Raw genomic sequence first — 12,549 nt, 5'->3', positions numbered from 1 at the left:
AAAGAACTTAGAAATTAAATCAAAAACCCTTCTTCGCACCTCGCTCACTCTTCACACTCACACAATCAAAAACCCAAATACAATAAATCAAAATTAAAACCTAGAAATTAAAAAATAAAAATTAAATAAAGTTTGAATTCAAAATCAAAATTTCAAAACCTTTTATTTCAGTTTATTTTCCGATACATTCCGAAATCTCGGCCGGTTCAGAGCGCGATCTGTAATTCATTCTTTCTTTCTTTCATTCATTCTTGCAAAAGCTATAGTATCAATCTAGGGTTTCGGATTTTTCTTTTGGTTGCCGTGAAGATTCGGCGATGTTCACGCCGCAGAGGAAGGCGTGGCCGGCGGTGACGGCAATTGCGCCGAGGAGTGCTTCGGCGGCGGCGACGGGGAAGGGTAAAGCGGTGGCGTTTCCTGATATTCCGCCGCCGTTGGATTCGCTGAGCGGCGAGGCGGCGGAGATTGGCGGCGGAGATATGGAGGACTGGAAGAGGTTCAGAGAGGCGGGGCTGTTGGACGAGGCGGTCATGCAGAGAAAGGACCGCGAGGCTCTTCTTCTCAAGCTCTCGAAGCTTGAAAACGAGGTTTAATCTTTGGTTTAATTTTTATTTGAATCTCATAGAATATTTAAAAGCTTAAGGTTTTAGTATTGTAATGGGTTTCAATTTTGTTAAAGAACTATGATTAATAGGTCATGTTTGGTTTAATATTTAATAAATTTCCAATTGGGATAATTTCTCAGTAATGGGTATTGTTCGAATTTGTGTTTGGTTTAATTTCATTACAAATTTTTTTTATATGGATGGTTGTTTGTGTGTGTATTATTGGGAAATATAGGGTGTACGTATGTGAGGTTCTGTGACTTTGAATTCTTATTGTATTATCGGATTGGTTACGCTTTTTGGGTTTTCCTTTCCAAACTATTTCGTTCGATTTTGAAAGTGAAAGTTATGTTCTATATTTCATCCAATAAGTCTTAAGGACACAATAATTTTTGCAATTTTTTCACAGCCTTTTGAGGTGACATGTTGTGATTGGTGTTAAATGTTAATGAAAGCAATGTCGCTAGGGACCCGTGTGAAAGTGAAGCTATGTCTGATCACAATTTGCATGCCAATAGTTGTAAAAAAGATTTTGAAATTTGTTGTGTGCCTAGCATTGCTGAATTTCGTCACTGCAATCTTTATTTTTTTATGTTGTTTGATCTTGTGTTTCTTTTGAATAGTATGAGATAGAATTTGGCATTCTTTGACGAAGACTTGTGTTTAAGGAATTGTTTCATGGTATCTTTGTTTTTTTGGGCAGCTTTATGACTACCAGTATAACATGGGGCTTCTCTTGATTGAGAAGAAAGAGTGGACTTCCAAGTACGAAGAACTGACACAAGCGCTAGCGGAAACTCAGGAGATCCTCAAACGTGAACAGTCAGCACATTTAATTGCATTTTCTGAAGTTGAAAAGAGAGAGGAGAATTTGAGAAGAGCATTGAGCGCTGAGAAGAAGTGTGTGATTGATGTATGCTACATTGCTACTACTTTCTATCTTTCCTTAAGTCTTAAAGTTGTCCCACCACCCTGGTCTTTTATGATTATGTACCTTCCTATTTATGATCTTGATATGCACAAGTGTGCTTGAGTACCAGGGCTATATAATCTGCATAATGTGTGCATTGATATGTGATTCACATGTATATTGATATGTCTTTGTATTTTTTTAGATAGGTTTGCTGTTTTTGTTGAAATATCATCTTCATCTTTTTAGAAGATTGGCTATGCAAATTTTTAATTGTCGTTAGCAAATGTTTAGAAGAATTGTGCTGTGAATATTACGGGGTTTTTTATATTTTATTGTTGGATCCTTAAAATTTATACATGCCATCTTCATAAGTCTCTAAAACAGAGATCTTTTACATTCTTTGATGCTCATGGCAGACTAAATTTTTTTACACAGGGCTTATGCTAGAGTTCAATTCTTTTTTGGTTGCTGCGAGCCTGATTCTGTATCATCTTTTAAATAAGTTAATATTTGGATGTAGCTACTATTGAATGCTGATTTTAGTTTAAAAAAGCAATTTTTTTTTTTTTTAAAATTTTATTTTAAAACTCTAGTTGTTTTGGGTTATTTGTTTGGATATGGAGTGTAGTTTGTACTATTTTGGACTTTGGGTTATTGATACCTGGGTCATGTTTTCTTCAATACAGCTTGAAAAATCTCTACGTGAACTTCAAGGAGAGCGTCACCAACTCAAACTTACATCTGAGACAAAGTTAGCTAATGCAGATGCTTTGGTTGTTGGAATTGGAGAGAAATCTTTGGAGGTAGAAGAAAAGTTGCATGCTGCTGAAGCCAAGCTTGCTGAGGTAAACAGAAAGAGTTCAGAATTGGAAATGAGATTGCAAGAGGTGGAGGCTCGTGAAAGTATTCTCCAGAGGGAGCGCCTATCCTTAGTTGCTGAGTATGCTCTATGCACATCATTTTAAATGTCTATGTTAATGACTATATATATGCATCATACACACACACACACACACACACAGAAACACAAACACCCATTTTCTTGGAGCCTATGACTCACTTCAATTAGTATTTTGCATTCAACTTATATGTGTTCTTATTGCACTTAGGCAAGAGGCACATAAGGCAATTTTTTATAAACAAAGAGAAGACTTACGAGAGTGGGAGAGGAAACTGCAGGAAGGAGAGGAAAGGCTATGTAACAATAGGAAAATCCTTCATGAGAGAGAGGAGAAGGCAAATGAAATAGAAGCAACTATTAAGCGGAAAGAGAGGAGCCTTGAAGAGGCCCAAAAGAAGATTGACTTATCGAACACAACGTTGAAAGAGAAGGAAGATGATATCAACGAAAGACTGGCGGATGTAGTTTTAAAGGAAAAAGTGAGTCTTCTGTTCATTTGAACTGTTTTAATAATTTAAATTCCTCAGTGTTTTATTACTTCTTTATTTTACCTATCAAAAAATAAATAAATTCTTCAGTGGTTTCATACATGCCCTCTGTTTTGTTGATTTTATGCAGAAAGCTGACTCTCTGAGAAGCTCCCTTGAGATGAAGGAGAAGGAATTACTTGTGTTGGAAGAAAAGCTTGACTCTAGAGAAAGAGTGAGTTCCAATAACCCCCTCCCCCCCCCCCCCCCCCCCCCTTTTTTTGTCCTGCGTAGTAAAAAAGAAAATTGACCTATTATTGGTGTTATATTTATTTATATATATGACGGGAAATCTTTTGGAATGTATTATCCTCTGCAGAATAATATGTAGTTTAAGTACTTCTGAAGTCTAGTAAATATGAATACTTCTGCACTAGCCTCTCTCTCTCTCTCTCTCTTTCTCTCTCAAAAATCTAGCTTATCATTTGGGGGATGACAGATGAGTCCCTTTGAGCTTAAATACCTTTGAAGTTTGGACCATATTATGGTGTAGAGATGCCATAGTATGTACATATGGATTAGTGCTTGGGATGTTTGAATGGGATAGAGCCATAAGATCATTGAGAACTCTTATCGTGTGAGCCTTAAAATATTATATATCATTAGATATGGCAGGTTTGATGTCTGGCACCTGAGTTGTTATACAGATGATTATAAATGACCTAATACTGAATAAAAAATAAAAAATAAAAAAAACCTGATAATGTCATTTATAAGGATGACATATCTGGATGTGATTTGATAGTATGCTTCAATTGGCGATATGGAAGAATAGATAGCTATATTTGTTTTGTATGGAACTTTGTGTGCTCTGCTTGTGTTCTTATTGATCAAGAAGGGTCCTGCTGTGTATGTGTATGGGATCATTTATGTTGTGAAGGAGTTGAATGGATTATAGGTGTATGATTAATTCAGCTGTCTGACATTTCATGTTTATGGGTTTTGTTTTAGGTGGAGATTCAGATTCTTCTTGACAAGCAAAGGGCTATCCTGGATGTTAAAATGCAGGAGTTTGAGCTGGAACTAGAAGAAAAAAGGAAATCCCTTAATGAGGAATACAGTAGCAAGTTAGATGAGGTGGAGCAGAGGAAGGTTAAAATCAACCATGAGAAAGAGAAGTTGATCAAACAAGGTCAAGCGTTGGATAAAAGGGAAGAGAGACTGCGTGAGAAAGAGAAGGACATTGAAACCAAGATGAAAAGTTGTAAAGAGATAGAAAAGGATGTGAAAGCTAATGAGAAAAGGTTGGAGGCAGAAAAGCAACAAATACTTGCTGATCAAGAGAGTCTGCAAAATCTCAGAGATGAAATTGAGAAGGCAAGGGATGAAAATGCTCAGCAGAAGCTGCAAATTCAAGAAGAGAGTGAGAAACTGAGGATAACTAAGAAAGAGAGGTCAGAGCACCTCCGTTTGCAGTCACAATTGAAACAGGAGATAGAAAATTACAGACTTCAGAAGGAGATGCTTTTGAAGGAAGGTGAAGATTTAAAACAAGAAAGGGAGAAGTTTGAGAAAGAGTGGGAAGTTTTGGATGAGAAAAGAACAGAAACTAGTAGGGAGCTAAAACAAATTGTTGAAGAGAAAGAGAAATTGGAGAAATTGCAACACTCTGAAGAAGAAAGGCTGAAAAAAGAGAAACGTGCAATGCAGGACCATATAAAGAGGGAGTTGGGAGCTCTTCAACAGGAGAAGGAATCATTTGCATCCTTAATGAAGCATGAGCAATTAGCTCTATCTGAGAAAGCACAGAATGAGCAAAGTCAAATGCTTCAAGAATTTGAGTCGCAAAGAAGGGATCTTGAGACTGATCTGCAGAACAGACGTGAAGAAATGGAGAGGTGTTTACAGGACAGGGAAAGAGCATTTGAGGAGGAGAAAGAAAGAGAGCATAATAATATTAAGCACTTGAATGAAGTTGCTGAGAGGCAATGGCAAGAAGTGAAGTCCGAAAGGCTTAGACTACAGAAGGAAAAGGAGGAATTTAAATTGAACCAGAAGCAGTTGGAAGTGAACCAACTTGAAATGAATAAAGATATTGTTGAACTCAACGGTCTTAACAGTAAACTCAAGAAGCAGCGGGAACAGTTTATTGAAGAAAGAAATCGTTTCCTTGCATTTGTTGAGAAGTTCAAGGGTTGCGAAAGTTGTGGGGAAATCACAAGGGAGTTTGTTTTCTCGGATCTCCAACTACCTGAAAATGAAATAAAACATAGGGAGGCTATTCCTGTACCGAGGCTGGCTGATGAATTTTTGAATAGCCCTCAAGGCAATGCAGCTGCTTCTGATTTGGGATATTCAGACTCTGGGGGCCACATGACATGGCTCCGCAAATGCACCTCAAAGATTTTTAACTTATCTCCAGGTAAAAAGATTGAGAATGTTTCTGCTCCCGTTTTGACAGAATCATCACCATCGTCAGCCATGCTGGTCAACAAAGGAGCTAGTGGGCATGGTATTTCTGAGGATGAGCCACAGTCTTTTGGCATGACTAATGACACCTATGATGTTCAGCGGCAGCTCCAATCTGAAAGCATCATTAGAGAGGTGGATAATGCTTGTGCCCCATCAGTTGATGATCATAGCTACATGGACAGTAAGGTACAGGAAGTTCCAGAAGATTCCCTGCAATCAGAACTGAAGAGTGGTCGGCGCAAGCCTGCAAGGCAACGCAAGTCAGGAGTGTATAGAATGCGTTCTGTCAAGGATGTTGTTAAAGATGCAAAGGTTTTTCTTGAAAGATCAGAATTGAATGCTAATGCCCAGACTGAAGCTATTGACCATATCAATGAAGAAAGCAAGGGTGATTCCAGTCGTGCTGAGAAATCTGCTGGTAACAATGCAAGGAAGAGGCAACATGCACAAACCTCAAGGATAACAGAGAGTGAGCAGGATGATGGCAATAGTGAAGAGCATTCAGAAAGTGTCACAGCTGGTGGACGCAGGAAGAGGCGTCAAACAGCTACTTCAGTCATGCAAACTCCAGGAGAGAAGCGATACAATCTCAGACGACATAAGACGTAAGTTTCTTAATTTTTTGTGTTGGTGAATCGCGTGGCGCAATGCTGATAACCATGAAGTTCTAGACAGAATTTTGTGTGCAGTTATTGTTTTGACTTTTTGGCTTTGGGAAAAGTAAGGTTTTAACTGTATTTATTTGAAAGAATGGAATAAAGATATTCCAGCAAACCGGTTTCAGAAGTTTATTTGCTTTATATATATATTCTTTTCTTTTTTTTTTAATGTTTTTATTTTGTACTCAGTCTGGCGAGCCACCTCTGATACATCAGCAAACTGATGAAGGTTTTAACTGTATTTATTTGAAAGAATGGAATAAAGATATTCCAGCAAACCGCTTTCAGAAGTTTGTTTGCTTTATATATATATATATATATTCTTTTCTTCTTTTTTTAATGTTTTTATTTTGTACTCAGTCTGGTGAGCCACCTCTGATACATCAGCAAACTGATGCTGGTTTACAGTTTTGGGGATAACTGACCATGTCTGTTTGGTGATTGGAGGTTTAGTATTTAAGTTGAAGGGGTTGAGTACATCTCTGGAAAATATATTGCCATTTTTGGCTGCATTATGTCTTGGTTGGATAGGATCTGTGTTTCTTTCCATATCTTTTTTATTTTCCACATGTATTAAGGCTGTGCCCTTTACATTACCTTTAATTAAATTTTATCTGGAAATTGCCAATTTTTGAGTAATTGAATCGTTTTGTGTGATCTGTGGCTTAAAAGGAAAAACAAAATTCTCAATGTCAGTGATGATTGATTGCCACTGATGTAAGAAATTCTCAATCAATACGGCTGCCTTGCATTGGTCGTTTAGCAACTTAAATAGCAAATTCTATTTTCTAATGGTTAAATGTTTCTGGGATGGGATTGGTGTGTATTAGTGTTTTTATCTTTTAGAACTATTGAAATTAAAACTGCTGATCTATCACTTTTGGGGGTATTTCTTGGACACGGTCATGGGCATTTTTTTGTTATTTATTTTTTGTATAATAACACTTGAAAAGGTAATATAGTACAAAGAAGACAAGGAAGGTTTTGCCAAACAAAATAGTTACTATAATGTCAGTGAATAAAAGAATAAGCAAAATATTTCTTTATATGGAACTATTTTTAGTCACACTTACCTTTACAATCCAAGCTTAAATCAATCATCTGCCGAAAACCTGATCATGTGTGTAATATATGTCGTATTCACTTTGGGCCCGTTTGGATTGAGAGGGAAAGGAGGCGAAGTGGAGGGGAATAGAGTAAAGTTAGCTGAAAATAGGCTAATTTTGGGCCAAATTTACTTTACTCTACTCTACTCCTCCTCTCTTCCCTTCAATCCAAATGGATTATTAATGTGGTGCCAATGGAGAAAACACAGTTGTTCTAAAATATTGCCTAAACATCAATCAGTGCAGGGATAGTCACAGCAGCACACACCTCAGCTGACCTGACAAAGTCAAAGGGGAAAGAAGCCACTGATGGTGATGCAGTGGAAGTAGCACCAACACCTGAAGGTGTTTCTGCACCATCATCGAGCGTTGCTGGTAAGAATGGCCAAATTACAGGATTGGTACAAGTTACAACAGTTAAAAGTGTGGAGATCTCCGAGGATAGAGTTGTTCGGGTAAAACTCTCTCCTTTTTGGTGTGCACGTGTTTTCTGAGATATTCGTTGGCTTTATTTCCTGAACTATAGTTGTAATAATTTCCTTTCTTCTTTTGTTGTAATAATGCAGTTTAAAACACCGTCAGACATTGATAATGACGATGGCGATGTGGCAAAATCGATTGAAAATGCCCATTTGAGTGAGGAAGTAAATGGTACCCCTGAATATGGCAATGAAGATGAGAATGTGAGCACAATCCATGAAGCTGAGGATAACTCTGATGACGATGATGATGAGTCAGAGCATCCAGGTGAAGCTTCAATAGGAAGGAAGTTATGGACTTTCTTCACAACATGATGACTGCAGTAGTGTCTTCAGTTCACTCTTAGGAACTCCTCTTTCTCTCTCTCTCTTCTGTGTATCAAAATTGTGGAATTCATGTAAACTTTAGGGATTCTAGCTTTAGTTAGATTTTAAAGCATTTTGTGGTTTTCCCTTTCCTTTTGGTCTTGTGTATTTTGGGGAATAGAAAAGATTGCAGGATAGCATAAAGGAGGGTTCTATTCTAGCTGTCAGACACTGGGGGGTGCATGATGTGCTGCTAGTTTCAGCATGCCCAAGTTGATTTTCTTTGTATCCTGATCGATGGTGCAACTTCCACATTTTTTATCCTAAATTGCTGGTCCGATTTCCCTGTCTTCTAATCTTTTTACACCTTGCTGAAATCAGGATGATCATGTATGTGCGTTATGGCATATATGCACAACTACATGCATGATGTATAATTCTATTGGGGCAAAATATCTGTATTTGAAGAAAATTATGTATGTACTTTATGGCATATATACATAACTACAAGCAATGATGTATAATTTTATTGGGGTAAAATCTCTCTTTATTTGAAGAAAATATATAAAAAGAGAGTATGAAGTTTTGTCATGCAGTATATTCTTTAAGATCTTTTATTTTATTTAATTTATTGAATTAGCCAATAAAGTAAATGCATATATTAAATATCTATAGTTGTATATTTTTATAGGATTAAATATCTATAGTTGTGCATTAATTACTTATATTAAATGAATTTATATGATTATTTTTTATAAATTTTAGATAAAAAAAAAACCATTTTTATTTGGAGTAATAATAATTGATTTAGAATATGACAATTTTTCTCAAGTTTAGTTGCTTGGAAAACAATTGAAACAAAAGTCATAAAATATTAAATATTTGTGAATTCACTAAAATTAATCTTTACCATTTAGATTTCCCAGCTTTTAATAGTGACATGTAATATATATTTTTTTGATGAATGTGACATGTAATATATATGAACCAACATTGTAGTATTTTCTTTATGTAATTAAAAGGATTGCTAATAGGATGAATACATACTTGTTATGTTAATTATTTTAAGTGATGCATTAATTATTTGAATATAAGGAATTTTTTATATTATTTTTTCTAATATTTATTTGATATTCTTGACATGTAATCTAATTTTAAATATGATATTCTTGCTCAAATTTATTTGTTTTTGAAATAGTTGAAACAAAGTGGGCTATTTAGGTTAGTTGGATCAATAGCCAAAGAAGTTTACATATACGTGATGTGATGCACTTGGAGCAAGTTGGGTAGCCCTTTTATTTATTTATTTGGGAAGAACTTGTATCTAGTGCACCAGTTGCACTGAACACATTAGAAGGCAAACACGTGTTTGTATTCCAACGTGTCAAGTGCACTAATGCACTAGACACAAGCTGCGTCCTCTTTATTTCGTTTGGGTTGGAACCTTTTTGTGACAGAATTTGGTGCAACAGAACATTTTCAGAAGCTTTTACTACATTTGCGCAGTGTTTTCCCTTCATCTTAATTGTTCCAAGAGAGATGCTACGTCTATAACATTTTTACAACAAATCACAGGTGATTAGTTATTATTAGTTCAAATTTGAAACTAACACTAAGATTACTTTTTTGCCCTAACAATAACAACTAGTAACAACCTGCCACTTAGGATTTGTTGTAAAAATATTGTAAAAATATTATAGACATATCATTTCTCTTGTTCCAAGATGAAGATTATTGTCTCTGTGGGTGTCCCTGCGCAAATTTGGTAGAAGCATTTGAATTATAATGTGACAAAGGCCTAAAACTTTTAATGTATTATTCTCCTTTATAAGCTTATTTATTTATGGAAAAATCGAGATTTTTCTTTTTTGATAAACTGTATTGTCCAATTTGTAGCTTTGACACATTTCCTCAGACTTTAAATTTGAGTAATTAACTCTCTAAGCTATGTGATCAGTTGTGATAACTTTCAAATAACATCTAACCATAATTTTCGTATGCCATTTGCATAATATTTTAAAAAAAAAAAAAAAAAAAACTAATTACATGATAATGTGATAAACATTAAATTTTTAAGGTTAAGTATAACGTAAATTTGAGGAGATTGATCCCATAATTTACGGAAATGATTGCTCAAATTTAAAGTTTATAAAGCCATTATTAAATTTAGGATGGAAAAATAGGATAGTCTCGTCACGTGTAAAAACCAATAGTTTTGACTTTTGACCACCACACATTTTTGGTATGATAATCACTTCATAAATACAAGTTATTATGGAGTGAAAAGGGTAAGGACAAGGGATTCAAGTTTCCGAGAGAAAAGTTTACACACATATACACTTATATTATAAAACAAAAGTTTCTCTCCAAACTAATTTAGAGAAAAACCCTTCAAACTCCTCATATATCTTTATATTGAGTGTGAATTTTGAAAATCTAATTGTTAGATTACATGTTATTATTATATCCTTCAAGTTTGAAAATTTCAGGAAAATCATAGATCAATTTCTTTGATCTTTGATCTTCGATCTTCGATCTTCCTGAATCAATATATTCAATTACTAACTGAATAGATTGATTCAATTTCTTTGATTCATGGTGAAAGATTGATTCAATTTCTTTGATCGTTCATCAATTTCTTTGATTCAGTTAGTATAACATCAATATATTTTACTAACTGAATCAATCTATTCTTTTCTTATTAGTTATACAAGTTTCACCGTTAAAAAAGAAAAAGAGGAGGGTTATAATACAAGTTTCAATCCTTCTTCTTGGCCCAAATGGTTAAGAGATTTTAACCTAGTGTAATTTAAATTGGCTGTTTGCCCCAAGGGTTCAACTAACTCGATCCTATTAATACAGTGAAAAATTTGACTCTATTTCTTAAAATTTCCAACTTTCGCGGCAATTAGCAACTTAAATTGATCAAGCTACGTTGAAGGTTTTTTTAAAAAAAATGATAACTACACCAGAGAATTAAAAGATTAAAGTTTGTTTGGTTGGGAGGATAACAAAATGAAGATTGTATAATTTCTCTAAAGTGATAGGATTGAAAATGTAAATATAATAAAAAAGTTGACCAATACAAAATATTTTGCTTTTCTCTTGTGTGTGTGTTTTTGTAGAGTTTTTTTTTTTTTTTTTTTTTTTTTTGAAGACTTAATCTATAACACAAATATCTATTTATAAGAATGAAATATATATGTGAATATGTGATGTTGGTTAAAGAAAAAAAAGAAATACATGATGTGGTTTTCCCTACATATAAAGAAACTATTATGCATGCAGAAAAGGGAGTAAATAGTTATAGCAACGGATTGAGTTGATTTGAATAAACTTATTGTTATACTTTTATTATATTAACAGAGGATAGAAAAAATTGTAATTAAAATAAGTAAAATAATAAATTCTATGTAACAAATATTTTCTCCTCTACTTTTCCTCCCAATTTGGGACGTGGGAAGATGGTTTTTGATGGGCCTTGAGTGGAAAACTCCATCCATCCCCATTTCCATTTCCCTCATTTTCATCATACCATATAAGAGAAAACTTTCATTTTCATCCTTTTGCACCCAACCAAAAGGACCAGAAGTATGCATTTGAATTAATTTTTTTTTTCTGATTTAATGAAAAAAATAAAATAAAACACTAATATTAGAAAAGAAACAAGTTTGGGACAATAAAATAATCAAAAGAATCAGGTTAAATGTTTATGGATCAAAGCACTATTTCATTACTCTCTCTCTCTCTCAAAAAAAAAAAAAAAAAGTAAGGTAGAAAATGACTTGTCAGCCTATGCTAGGCCTGTAAAGGAAATTAAGTGCAGCGTGGGCTATGCATTCTTATCAACTGATACATCGTGGTCCAAAAAAAGTCCAAACTTCGAAAGCTCCAAAATCGTTTCCTGTTGCTTTTCAACTTTTTTGTGATTCTTCTCACTCCTAAACTCTCCCTGAAAGGGTTTTCTATGTTGAGGGCATCGAAAGGTTTTTTTTGGTGTGTGTGGGTGGTTAGAAAGGGCATGGAAAGTTGGAACTTAATAGAACATTCAACCTAACATGTTTGGAGTAAAAATGAAACTTTGGTCAGGTCATAATCACTCTACCAATTACCAATACCTGTAGCCTTTGGTGGTATATATAGGTTTAGGTTGTTTATATTCGTTTATCCAACCAAAAAGAACTGTAGGAGTGACTCATCTATTTGAACTTTAAGCTTCAAAATTGATTTAGCTTGGGACCATCTTAAGTAGGCAAACGTACTGGAAAAATCATTGGTAAGATAAGAGGCTTTGATTTTCCTGCATAGAAGACAGAACAATGGACTGCCAATAGTAAAAAAAGGAAAATAAAAATACCATTTTTAACAGTTAGACAAAGTAATTCATGTAACAACCTAATGATTGAAAGGTTATTTTTAGAGCAAAAGTTTAAGTATAGGTCCTTAAGTATGATACGGTACGTTTCTCCAATTAAATTTAGTCACATACTTATATTGACCAATATAGCAAAAATATTAATTGTTATATTTAAAAAAAAAATCAATTTAATTTTTTGGTTCATTAGTCGATATAACCACATAATAGAATTTAATTGGATGACATAGCTAGGGAACAACATCTAAGGAATCACCTAAATAAGG

General features: G+C 34.5%; 1 protein-coding gene and 1 long non-coding RNA gene across 3 annotated transcripts; one reads left to right on the top strand and one right to left on the bottom strand.

Annotated features, from left to right (window-relative positions):
* LOC126714963 (nuclear matrix constituent protein 1-like) lies at nt 1-8,258 on the top strand. 2 transcript variants are annotated; one of them, XM_050415387.1, is made up of 8 exons: nt 5-587; nt 1,309-1,518; nt 2,205-2,458; nt 2,628-2,898; nt 3,038-3,121; nt 3,898-5,963; nt 7,365-7,578; nt 7,690-8,258. In XM_050415387.1, the coding sequence occupies exons 1-8, from the start codon at nt 318-320 to the stop codon at nt 7,915-7,917; spliced, it is 3,597 nt and encodes a 1,198-aa protein (XP_050271344.1). In that variant the 5' UTR covers nt 5-317; the 3' UTR covers nt 7,918-8,258. The 2 variants fall into 2 exon arrangements, with proteins under 2 accessions (XP_050271350.1, XP_050271344.1); XM_050415393.1 differs by lacking the exon at nt 7,690-8,258 and having other exon boundaries at nt 1-587; nt 7,370-7,570.
* LOC126714976 (uncharacterized) lies at nt 6,167-6,486 on the bottom strand. Its single transcript, XR_007651724.1, has 2 exons — nt 6,391-6,486; nt 6,167-6,219 (listed from the first exon to the last, which is right to left on the bottom strand). It is a non-coding gene; the product is annotated as an uncharacterized LOC126714976 (long non-coding RNA).
* Nucleotides 8,259-12,549: the final 4,291 nt, after the last annotated feature.

This window comes from Quercus robur, chromosome 1, assembly GCF_932294415.1.
Source record: "Quercus robur chromosome 1, dhQueRobu3.1, whole genome shotgun sequence".
NCBI lineage: Eukaryota > Viridiplantae > Streptophyta > Magnoliopsida > Fagales > Fagaceae > Quercus > Quercus robur.
This window is presented reverse-complemented; position numbering and strand designations above follow the sequence as displayed.

Excerpts from the sequence above, each read along its gene's own strand:
- LOC126714963 (XM_050415387.1), top strand. The coding sequence starts at position 318 with ATGTTCACGCCGCAGAGGAAGGCGTGGCCGGCGGTGACGGCAATTGCG. Across the intron at positions 2,459-2,627 it reads CGCCTATCCTTAGTTGCTGA|GCAAGAGGCACATAAGGCAA; the intron begins GTATGCTCTATG and ends TATTGCACTTAG. Across the intron at positions 2,899-3,037 it reads ATGTAGTTTTAAAGGAAAAA|AAAGCTGACTCTCTGAGAAG; the intron begins GTGAGTCTTCTG and ends GATTTTATGCAG.